This window comes from Gasterosteus aculeatus, chromosome 13, assembly GCF_964276395.1.
Source record: "Gasterosteus aculeatus chromosome 13, fGasAcu3.hap1.1, whole genome shotgun sequence".
NCBI lineage: Eukaryota > Metazoa > Chordata > Actinopteri > Perciformes > Gasterosteidae > Gasterosteus > Gasterosteus aculeatus.
In genome coordinates, this window is record NC_135701.1 from 2,213,732 (window position 1) to 2,226,495 (window position 12,764).

The following is a 12,764-nucleotide window of genomic DNA, read 5'->3' on the forward strand; positions in this document are numbered from 1 at the left end:
CAACAGCTTTCTTTTCCCTTCCCCCCAGCTGAACGTGACAATTCAAAAGAATCAACTGGCTTGGGGTTAAAATGAAAATTATTTTAATAACAAACAGAAGCAATACAATTACAAAGTGTAATACGACATGAATAGGGTAATATCTAATATGACCATCAATAATAGTTCTCAGGAGGAGTCTCTCTGCCTCTTTTCCAGCAGAGACCTTCTAATCTTGTTGGAGGTGTATGTGGTTGGTTGCACATTGAAACGTAGCTCCTTCCAGGTTGTTTTCCCTTTCTGCCTCCAGCCATTCCATAATTCTCTCCCCAGGCTTCATCTGAGGGCTGGATCTGAAATCCCTCACTGCCCCACCAATCCCTATTAACTTAATATTAACTTAATATTACAATACATTTAATGATCATACCTTTGGCGTAAAGCTTCTTCATGGAAACACAACATATTATGTGTAATATTATCAACATCCAATAGCCAATACACTCTAGTTATAATACGTCTTAAATAAGCACAGTTCATCACTTTTTAACCATTATTTCTAACTAATTTTATATGGTCCAAAATCAAACAATAGCCTCGCAGGGCAGTCCTACATCCTTTGCTCTTAAGCGGCTTGACGGGAGAAAAATCTTCCAAAAAACAACTTCATTAGAGAGAAATATAAAAATATCAATATTGAAGAAACCTTAAGAAAGGTTTAAGTGTTCTTCCTCCAGGCTTCAACTTTACATTGCGACTGGATGTCATGTGTACCGTAATTAAATTACATAAATTACTATATTTTGTGTTTAATTCATATTGCAGTTATTAATCTGATATTCTGATGTAATAAATAATATCATGTAACACGCAAACTACTATTCTAACACTAAACATTATCACATATATTATAATTCCCACCGCTAGGCGTGCTCTCCTGCTAAAATAATCTAATCTTAATCTCCTGAGTCTAACTAAAACTAGCGAGCCAAATCCCAAGATTACCATATATTACGTTACATACATCTTGTCAAATCGTTCTTTAAGGTGGAACACATGATTGATGCTTCACCGTGTTATTGGAGCGTTGAAGAAAGTTGAGATCAGCTCAACTTCTATTGGTAGTAAGACACGCCCAGTACACCAATGCTTTAGTTTGTAGCTTCGTGTCAATGGCCTCAGTTACAAACGTGTATAATATTACAGTGTTGTTCATAGTGCATTACAGCATAATAGTCATGTTTCAGGTCTCCCCATGAAGGTTTTCAGGGACACTGCTTCATAAATCCAATCTAAGATAACAAAATTGAACACAAAATCCAATTCTCAACTCAAATACTGCAACAAATGAACCTCTCTGGCAGCAGCATTCAGTTATTACCCCAAAGATAAACTCCAGAAGACATTCAAATCAACAGAAATATTTTCCTAATACCTGATTCTCAATGTGCCTTTAACTTCACTTAAATTACATTACATTACATGTCATTTAGCTGACACTTTTATCCAAAGCGACGTACAATAAGTGCATTCAACCATAGGGTACAAACTCAAATGCCACAATAACAAATGTTGTTATGGGACACACGCTTTTGTGTACAACAACTCAAGAACGACAATTTCCTTAAATTTACACCAATCAAACAGTTGAAGCTGACAAACAACGTCATGAAGGGTAATGTTAAGCGATCGGAGGTCCTTGGGACCATCAGTGACAACAGCAGATGGTGGGGAAGTCTCCATGGTCACATGGTTTGTCATGTTTGCTTTATGGTTCTTTCCTTTCGGTCGGCCGGTGAAAGAATTCCACCTTGTTTGAAAAATGACGATTCAGTTATAGTAATATTTGATCAGTATAGCTGAGACACTATTCAGTTTGAGTTAGTACCCCCATGATGGAAGGCAAAAGTAGGTTTTTGTCTCGTATGTTATCTGAGATGTGGTTTCATGGACGAGCAGGTGAACACGCACAGACACACATTTGTGTCCACCTGATTCACTTGAGTAAAAAATCTCTCTAGTTTGGTTTCCAAAAAGACAAAAATATTTCTCTAGCTGCTAAATGTTCTACTTTATTATACTTTTCACCAGCTAGTCACAAAGTCTGCCCATCTGTGCTTTGGTTGCTGAGCAGGAAGTGTCACAGTGGAATTTTCAGAGCTGTTTTTACTGAAGACCGCTGCCTTTTGCTGCAACCAGCAGCTTGTGTACGCACTCGGCCTAATGGAACACGGCACTATTGCAAAGGTTAACCCACAACGAGGTGGGTAGGCTCAGGCCGAGCTCACAAGAAAATGTCACATGTAAAAAGTAGCAACACAGCGTTCTGAGTGAATTATTTTGAATTTACAAAAACATTGTGTTTAATAATCCGTCATTTCTTTCCCTTTCTCTGTCTCCCTCAAACACACTTAAACTGGAGCTTGAGTCCACTCGACTTTGTTCTTGTGTCGGACCTCAGTTCGGGGAAATATGTTACTACGATGCCAAAAGTTTAGTGGTTCGGTAGAGTTGTCAAGATTGATTTATATATTTACAGAGGGATAATAAAAAATACCGACCACTACACATTGAGATACAAATATGATGCCAAAACATCCATTGTTGATGTAAATAAAACATTTCGGTTGTTTCTATGTTATTGTGTTGTGTTGTTACTCACACCAAAATCAGCGGCTCCCTATAGGTAGCGGATTGGTCCGGAGAGAAACACATTCCCTGAAGCCCGACGAGATCGATTTACATGTGACCTTGTGGAAGTGCAATATCTGAAATGCCTTTCGATAGATTCAATTCAATAATTAACATTAACCGAAAATATAAGATATCATTTTATTTGCAGGAAATGTGTAACTTAAATACATGTGTCTTAAATACATAGCATTATTTCAAAATAAAACACTGTGTGTACAGAGTGAGGACACACAAAAATAAAATATAAAATCACACCACGAAAAATGAGGTGATCCTAGTATTTACAGCTCCACAACTAAGGGGGAAGTCCACAACCACTGTTTTTTCTCAATATACTGTAGTAACATAATGAGCACATTCTCTGGAACATTACATGTCATTTAGCTTTCATCCAAAGTAACTTACATTGCAATTTTTAACACATGTTTTATTTACATTTTGCCCAGGGAGGAATTGCGAGTAACACGTGAACACCTTTCACATGTTACGTTTGTCATCCTTCAGACATATGCACATAAAAACACACATACTCATACACAAACTCACACTCACACAATCAATACCACGATCGGTCCATGGTTACGATAAAGGAAAGGAAATTAAGAACACATAGCTCCTATAGTCGTTAATATTTTGTATAGTTATTTCTCATTATTCAAAATGCCTGTCCATCATTTTCCATCACATCTGTATTACTGGTTAACTGCATTTAAACTTAACTGAAAAACAACTTTCTGCAGTGTCATGTCCTCAGTGCTGCCCTGCACACGAGAAGTAACACAAGTGTGAACAGACTGATGTGCTGGTAGCAGGACGCTTAAAGTGCAAGCGAGTGTAAAGCCTAGTCAGCGAGGGGGCGGGGATGGGGGGGGGGGGGCAAAGGAGACTGCCTCAGCGCCTGAAGGTGTGGATGTCATTGTGGAGGCTAACCGAGGGGCTGGAAGGCCCGCTGTGAACGTGACAGCTTCTATTGCAGCTGCAGCGCTGTATCCACATGACCTTTCTGTAGAAGCCCTCTCCGTCGGGGCAGTGGAAGCGGAGCGTCACAGTGCGGGAGACGGAGGGCGTGCAGCAGCGGCCGTCGCTGCAAGTCCCACAGGTACGAGGGCGGTACCGCTGTGTGGTCGAGCATCCGGCGAAGGTGATCCTGACTGGTTCCTGGGGGCGGAATGTTCGCTGACACTTCTTCCCCTTCTGGATGGGAGCAACAGAGCCGCCAAAATGGTCTCATTACATTTTCATCAAGAAACTGTGCAGTATTAAATTATGGAATTATTTGTTTACTCAGAAGACTTACAGTAGGCTACAAACATCTTACTTTGTAATGCTGCCTCATATTCCACCAATATTGTATGGTCATATTTAATGTTTTCCTTGCAGGTGTGTTTCGTAGCGTACCTTGCTAGCTGCAGGAGGCTGCAGCTCACATTGGCGTATCTGGCACAGCCTGGTTTCTCTGAGCAGTCGACAGTCGGGGTGGTCATTGCTCACTCGACTTGAAATTCCCATCCCACACGTGGTGGAACACTCGGTCCACTCGGTGGTTTGTGGGAAACAGCTGGATTTGTGTAACATCGTAGACACGGGGAAGGACGCCATCTCTGCGGTAAAGCCAGTAAACAAAGCCAATGAGTCATAATGAAACAATATATCCATGTGAGCTCTTACCCACTCGAGCATTGAGTGAGTTTGTAAAAAATACCCATAATCGTGATTTTGCAAGAAACTCTCGCGCCAGCAATGGAAGAACTCGAGTAGAGATGTCAGCTATTTATGCATGATATCTAAACAATCTCGCATTTTCATGGGAATAGCTGTGGACATGTTCCCCCTGTGCTGTGTGACACATCGCCATCTGAACTGTGGTGTCAATATCAGGCCAAAACTCTTCTACAAAATGTCAACACATACATGCTCCCCTGAGACTAAATCCTTTATTTGTTATATATAAGTTATCATTCTCATCTTTTTAAAAGAAATGCAAAAAAATATCTGCATAAAGTATAAAAAGTATATATTTGTAATTAGTAGGTAAACAAATTACACCAAAAGTTGATCTCTCTGAAACCAGTCACAATGGATTCCAAAGCAGTTTTTTTTACCAGGATTGCTTTAATCATGGTTATTTATTAATTATGATTAATCGTTAATCTGATCAGCACACCAACAATAATGAATGTCATTCAGATCTCATTTAGTGTTGGTGGTGGGCCTCAGGAGGAACTCACCTCCGCGCAAGACCCCCCCGGCAGCGGTTGGGTGCCGAGGCTGCGGCGGGGCCTGCAGCAGCCCATTGATGTGGTTAGGAAGGGACAGTCTGTCTGGCAGTGAGGTGTGTGTGAGGTCTTCTGGCTCCTCGCTGATGTGGTTGCTGTCGTCACACACCCATTCCTCGCAGCAGCCGCCCTCGGGCCTGGCCAGCCGGGGCCGCTGGCAGCGCCAGTAGGGCAGTGGCACTTGGCGAGGACAGAGGGGCATGCAGCCCACCACACCGTCCATACAGGTGCACTGGTGTTGGCAGTTGGGCTGGAAGTCCTCCCGATGCTGGTACACCCGCCCGCTGAACTCACAGGGCAAACCCTGGGCCTCAGCTTTCAGCAACACACACACACACAGACAAAGGGAGACATGAAGTGAAAAACCCACGCTCAACAGAAACACCATCTCAAATGAAACATCGTAATCATCGAACTGCACAAAGAATTATATCTATAAAATGAATATTTCATTATATTTGAACCGTTAGAATTCTTCATATCCACCCAGATGAGTGCTGCTTTACAAAAACAAGTGTTGCCTCAGAGGGCTATCCAGTCTGTACAAATGTGACATCCTCAGTCCCAGACCCTCACATTGGCACAGGACCCCCCCCCCCCCCCCCCCCCTCCCAAAAATAAAAAGCTTAGGGAGAACGGCAGAGGAGGATTCCTCTTGTCTGGATGGACACAGGTGTGAGAGATGTACAAAATGGACAACGTAAAAGATGTACAATACGCAAAGAAAATTCAGAAATAAATTAAATTGGTTGTTGTGTTATAATATCTTTATGTTGGTATGAAATGAATAGCTTGAAAAGTTTAAAAATGCGCCTCCGCTCACCTCTACACAGGCCTCTTTCAGGGTCTCCTCCGGCCCCCAGATGGCAGCGTAGCCCCTTGATGTGATCACAGGGCTTGGTGGCGCTGCAGTCCTCATTAAACTGCTTAGCACAAACCTTACAGCAGCCACAGTGGTCGGTCACCCAGCTGACGCCCGGCGGGCACGGCTGGGGCGAAGGGGGGCAGGAGCACTCAGCTGGGCATTCATTGTCAGCCTGAGGACCAGGGTCAGAGGTCAGGGCAGTGTGGATAAAAATGAAAAATCTCAAGAATGAAATTACAGTCCATCTACTTTTGCATATAATGACTGGATAATAGGACAACAGAAAGTAGTAACACAGAAAGTGTAAAAGCAAGTGTCACGTCAACTCACCATCACTGCAGCGCTGCAGAACACAAACAGGGTGGACATGATCTGCTGCATAGTAACAGGGCTAAGCATCCTGAACCGAAAGACTTAATGGATAGAGAAAATGATATTCCAAATTGAGGAAGATTATAGAAGTAAGAATTTTGAAATTGACCCTCCGAGGTCTGGTGTGTCGCTTCCAGGGTAAAAACGGCTCCACAGTTCAGAGTCCGTGCACAGAGAGGTGAACCCGTCTGCTCTTGCTTGCTCTCCTTTAGAAACTTGTTGTTGGCCCAGCTCAGGTCTACTTCATAGAGAGGTTTCCCTGTGCAGGGCCTGTTCTTATAGACACACATGCCCCGCCCCCTCTGCCATATCATTACCTCCACGCTCAAGGCGGCTGGAGAGCGTCCAGAGGGAGTTGGTGTGAAATACTGTGTTATTGTGGACAGCTGACCCCAGGGAGGAATATCAAGGCGTCAGAATGTACGCAGGCTAAATGTCGCGAAGTTTCGTCATCAAGGGTGATTGGAATATCCAGGCAAACGATTGGTTTAAATGAAAACCTCCATCAAGGTTGAGTCTTTAACATGGGACACGGGGATGCGGAGAAAATCCCTGTGAATAAGTCCTTGACCAGCTCCGTCCTCTCCACTGCTGTGGTGCATGGTGCTCAGGACATCCTGTGTTCCCTCCATCTCTTCCCGATTGGGCCGCATTCCAGGAAATACAACCCGGTCCTCAGGTTCCCATGATTGGTAGGAAAAACTCTGCCTTTCCATTGTCATCCCACAGCGCCTGAGGTGTTTTGATGGACAGCAGGAAGGTCATGGAATTTAGCGATGGCTCACGCAGTCATGAAACATGCGAAAACTAATTTGGCAAATTTGATTACGCTGCTGAAGGTCTCCCCTTGCTCCCTGAGAAGCCTGTGAGTGATTATGCGTTACATCATTTCAGAAGAATTGACCAGCTGTGCTTTCTGTGGGACGAACTATAGTAAACAAGTATGTAGCAGTGAGTCTGGTAGGTCCACAAAGGCATCTGATAATTTCTGACATCAATGATATTTTACAAATAATCACAAAAAGGTCAAAGGTCCACCCAGTGGCTGTTGTGTTGCTTTTGATCACACCCTGGGAATGTCGATGATTTAGGGGCTTTATCTACATTATTGTAGCACCCACACCATCTGTTGAGGTAGATCATGTGTTGCGATATAAACCTGGGTGGAAACAGGTCAAGAATGACTTAAAATTTCACAATGATACAAATTATTTTGTAAATGAGTAAGCCTGTAATAATCCATCTAAGAAAAACAACCCCAAACAGGGGGAACTCCTCTCTGGGTTCTGCTCGTAACTCGGAGGTAGCCGTTACGTAGTGCGGCAAAACAAATTAACTCACAATTTATTTTAGTTCAGCAGTCTAAAGTCTGTCTGTTCCACCCTGTCTGTCATTGATGTGACTCGCTAGCTGTTTGCTTGTAGTGCTTAAAATTGAAAAACAATAAGTAGCTGCCCGCCCTTAAATCCCATGTTCCCATGCATTTCATTATTAGCCTACGTTTGGTGTATTTTTTACAGTAAAACATGATAGAAAGATTAAATGTTTTGGACTGATATCATTACCATGGGTAAAGATGAGCACAAACCGGTTGAAAACTAAATCATGATCTACCAATCAGAGCCTTCATCTGGAAAATCTTCTGAAAGTGCTTGATTATGTTTTAGTTTGTTCACAAACACAAATGAGTGAAAACCAGTATTATTATTTCACAAAAAGGACAGGAACACATTGTTTTTAGGTTCACATGGCTTGTGAGGCCTTGTGGGCTGCGTAACTGGTTAGACAATGGCCCACAGAACCTGCTACAAAGGTCCAACTGGCCTCTGACCTGCAGGTCGTAAACCTCACAGGTTGAGGTCAAAAGTGTGCCCCGGCCTACCAGTAACCACACCGAGCAGGGATGTCACAGTGTACTGGCACACCCTTGAGTACACATCTACATCAGTGCAGCACAGTGTGTGGAGCTAAACGAATAAACAAGACTTTAATTTACTGTTGAGTTGCTTTTTAAACCTGCAATCAGTGTTTTTGGACGCTTCCAGTGGAATACTCGTTGCTGAAGTTTATTAGGAGAATTGTATGCTTTAGAGGGCCAAAAAAGGTGTTGTAACTATTATCGCCTTCAAAATAGGTTGAAGATACAGTAGTTACACTACACTTTTAGGCACATATGTCACATATGCCAGAAATCAATCATCAATCAAAGTGGCCAGCATCTGGCCCGAACCTGAAATGAGTTTGACACCCTGCTCTACACCATTAAAGAGGTAGATGAACAAATAATCATCAAACCTGTGGCTTTAAGGTTGACACTTGGTCCAACAACACACAGCTTTGCCTGAAAGCAGGTGCTGTAGCTCTGTGATGTTACTGTTTGCAGAAAAAACCCGCCAGGCACCCAGTCGGCTCGCTCCGAAACCACTGGGACACTCGAGTGGGGGGAGATGGGGGCTGAGAGGGAGGTCGGGGGAGAGCACCTTGTTGGGCAGCAGTCTGGATTCTTAGAATTCCTGGCCCACAAAGGCAGGATGTGTGCACTGGCCACGCTGGGTCGGACACTGATGGAGGAGCGGGGGGAGAAGGGAGTTGCACGGGGGTGCAGGGGTTGCCAGTTTGGCAGCCTCCTGTCTGGCTACGTGCCAACCATTGTTTGTCAGCCAGGCAAACATTTCTAAAACACATGAAGGTCAGGATTCGTCACGCAGCTCTCAGCTATCTGACACCATCCACCAGCCGGCCTGATAAACATTCTTCATACTGAATACTAACAACAATCTGCAACTACAGACGTTACCAGACTCCTTTTCACTGGGAGCTCTCCTTTAAATGTAGCAAAGGAAATGCCAAATCCTGCTAAACAACGCTCCCTCATAGCAATGCAACCCTTTAGCAAAGGTTAGGGAAGTCTAGTAGACATTAGATGGCTTGTGAATGAAGTCACTGGTTTTTGACTGTCCATAAAGTTTCAAGATGGTGTCATAGCCCACATTGCACAATCAGCAGAGGACACCGACTTTCTTCTCACAATGCCTGCTATGAAGTCTTATTTAGTTCATTATTTACACTGAACCCTGACTAGGTGCTGGGGATAAATAATGAATCATTTCACTGGGGCCCGAGGGGAGAGGAGCCCTGTAGATGTGTTGGGCAGAGGACAGTTCCTTGCATCTATAAAGAAAGACAGGCAAATACAATTTGGAAATGAGAAATGTAAGGCTGTCCTTCTCTGAAATGATAACCAGACGCAGTAACAACACACACACATGTTATTGGCTAACAAAACCCTCCAGAGTCAGTGGCTGCAGAGCTCCAATCCACTTCGGCATGCAATCAATCTGCCTCATATTTTACAGACAAAAGTCTGAAAATCAGACAAGCAGTAAGTGTCTCCACAACAAGCACGTGCTGCCCCCATTTCTAAATAAATAATAGTAACTAATATTGACTTAGAATTGGTGTCACTTCATATTTCTTTCCAAAACTCAGTTGCTTCTTTATTCTTTCGTAATTTCACTTCCGTTTCAACTTGGAAGGGCCGTTACTAAGCCTGAGACCGCTACTGTGCATTGAGTAAATGTACATGTGTTCAGTGTGGAATCAGCTGCACACACGTGTGTGTGTGTGTGTGTGTGTGGGAGGGGTGGACTTGCTCCTCCAGCCGCTATATATCTGCCACATTCCTCATGCTGGTGTCCTTAGAAAGCTGCTTGTCCCCTGCAGTCATCACTCATCCCACATACCAACCTCACTGTACACACTGACCACCAGCTCAGTATTGGAACTCGAAGACGAGCGTAAGCAGATAAAGTCATGAGCTGCGCTGCGCCCACGACGGTCTGCTCATCGCCTCTCATTCCAAGTTTAGTTTTCCGTCATCATGGTCATTTTCAATTGCCATTGCTGTTTTCTTTTTTGGCCGTTTCACACAAAATGTTTGGATTGATTTTCCAGTCTGCAATCTCAATTTGGCATCACTTCACAATGTATTCTGACAACAAATGCACTTATTGCTACAAACGCCGCTGTCTAAAAAATTTTCTCCTCCTGTTTTAACATATAAATGTCGGTTTGATAAAGTCCCCTAAAAACGCAACACAAGCACTAAATAATAATAATAATAATAGATAAGTAAAAATGTCTCGATGGGCCCCGTGTCAGCGTTTCCCCTCGTTACACACACACGTGTTTTCAAAATGAACTTCCACCTCCACAGAAAGATGGTGGAATCCTCCCAACTCCAACCAAGATACTATGTTGAGGTCATTCCTTTCATCTGCAGATATGGAACATCTTTCTGGTCCTATCAGGGGAGCCAAACATCCACACACTGTAGTTGTTCTGATGTCACATCTGCCATCTGCCTTTTTGGTTTTCCTTCACAAACTCTGTGGACAGTACCCTATTTAACCCCATTGTTAAAAGACAAGATCTGAGACAATAAAAGATCCGAGACAATCATCACTGGGAGGGGGAGTAACGATGCTATAAGTTAAGTAAAGGTAAGTTAGAAGTTAAGTAAAGCTGTGGTTGCCAGAGTTCTAATAACCCCAGCTGCCAGTATTTTACCATATTTTCAACAGATTTCTCGTCAATCGTCAATCAATCAATCAATCACACCGTAAATATAAAATCAGACTTGGCTGAAGAGGTCACACAACCCGGTGTAGTCTCACGCATACTTAATGTTCAGGATCAAAAGTGGGTAGTTCTGCTTGAGGACTCATATATTGAGTAGTTTGTGTTCAATGTGGACTGCAATGATCCTCTGCAGCCCAAAAACAGAAAGAAAGAGAAAGTTAGATTGATGCAGCAGTTCAGCATGATGCCTACATAGAGAAACATTCACTGTCTTCTGGTGATAAACTGAGCTCCAATGAGTGAAAGAAACAATAAATAATGAAATATAAAGAAAATATTTTCTATCAGGTTAAATTCTATTAACTAGACTAGCTGACACTAGAAGAATGTTTTTTATTTTATATGTTTTGTTTTATTGCAAAAGTGATTCCCATATATATATATATATATATATATATATATATATATACTCTGTTCTATATGGTCTATTTCTGTTGTGAGTACAATTGCTAGTGCAACTAACAGTGATAAAATGTATTTATTACAAGATAATAATAATTTACTGTGCTGATTGATTTTCCAAATCAAGTTAATACTTGATTCACACTTTCATAAAAAACAGTTGGAGTAGAAGTATATGAGATCTGAGTTCTGTTTGTTGATAATAAAGTGAGAATCCCAGATATAACGTTAAAAACTAAAATGATTCTGTGCATCTTTTAGGATTTGAGGATGAAGAAGCTGTTGGACCAGGACGATATTCCACAGCTGTAAGTGTGAAAAAGATCAAATAAAAATGATCCAGTTTGATCCAGTTTGATCCAAATAGCTATTTCCAGAGCTTTGGTTGGCTGCAAGGCCTCCAGCTGTTTGCATGGAGTGGGCTGGTCCTGCGGGTGGCGGCTGCAGGTGCGACCGTCCTGCAGCCACCATGATGCGAGCTGGCGGCTGCCCAGGCAGCAGACAGAGGGAAGCTGTGGGCCACACATTCCTCCCCAGCAGCTAATAGGAGTGATGACAGCAGGGAGCACAGAGCACCAATAACCTGGCATGAGCAGGTGTGCTGCAGCTACTGATGGACACATCCTGTCCTCAGAGAAGCTGCCCTGTGGCGTTATAGCAAACAAACGATTGTGTCCAGTCCCAGTGTTTCTCATCCCTGAAACAAGAATTGTTTCTTATATTCAAGAATTGAGAAGAATGTATCCCACACTACCCAGACCACAATGGATAGCTGACCAACACTAAAAGCTCTCTTTTAAGTTGAGTAGGATATTTTTTAATTTGTGTGTGAGAATTTAAGCAGAATAGAAGACAATCTATGGCGCCATGTTTTTAAACTAGTGACTGAAGGCCTCAAACTGAGATCATCTGAGATTTACAAATAACAATATGGCCATTAGGTGGAGTCACCCTCTTTAACAACTTGGAACATGGAAATGAAGAAACAGAACAACAGAACAACAGAACAAAAATATTATGAGATACAGAAGCATGACGGTATATTTGTATGAGAATACAATAGAAAACACAGCAGGAAGGAGCTGATGGTGATTTATGGACACGAACGTCTCTTCAGTCATTCTGAGGCCTTTTGAACATATTTAGTACAGAAGAATAAACAAACTGGTATTTCAAAGGTACTTTAGTGTGGGTGCTGGCAGTGTATCCAGCTGACAGAGAGTGTCCTGTTGGTGTAAAGGCTGGGGTGGCACCGCTACACACGGCTACACACTGCTACACACTGCTACACACTGCACCGCCTGTGATTCACCAGGGCAAATGTTGTCACAGCAAGGCTGTAAACAGAAAAGGTTCTAGCCGCTGGGACACAAACACTGAATATACTGCAATATACAGTAAATGGAAACGAGGTCACAGCACAGAAGGGATCGTACGTGTGGGGAAGACACTGGACCTTGATGAGGTCACCGGCTCGCCCTGACACACCATGGACACTATTCTGCGGGATGAAAAAGGACTGTTTGTGCTGATAT

At 42.9% G+C, this 12,764-nt stretch overlaps 1 protein-coding gene across 1 annotated transcript; it reads right to left on the bottom strand.

Annotated features, from left to right (window-relative positions):
* Positions 1-2,797: 2,797 nt before the first annotated feature.
* On the bottom strand, positions 2,798-6,819 carry ccn1l2 (cellular communication network factor 1, like 2). The gene is made up of 5 exons (XM_040196726.2): positions 6,145-6,819; positions 5,773-5,986; positions 4,902-5,264; positions 4,072-4,274; positions 2,798-3,867 (listed from the first exon to the last, which is right to left on the bottom strand). The coding sequence occupies exons 1-5, from the start codon at positions 6,211-6,213 to the stop codon at positions 3,565-3,567; spliced, it is 1,152 nt and encodes a 383-aa protein (XP_040052660.2). The 5' UTR covers positions 6,214-6,819; the 3' UTR covers positions 2,798-3,564.
* Positions 6,820-12,764: the final 5,945 nt, after the last annotated feature.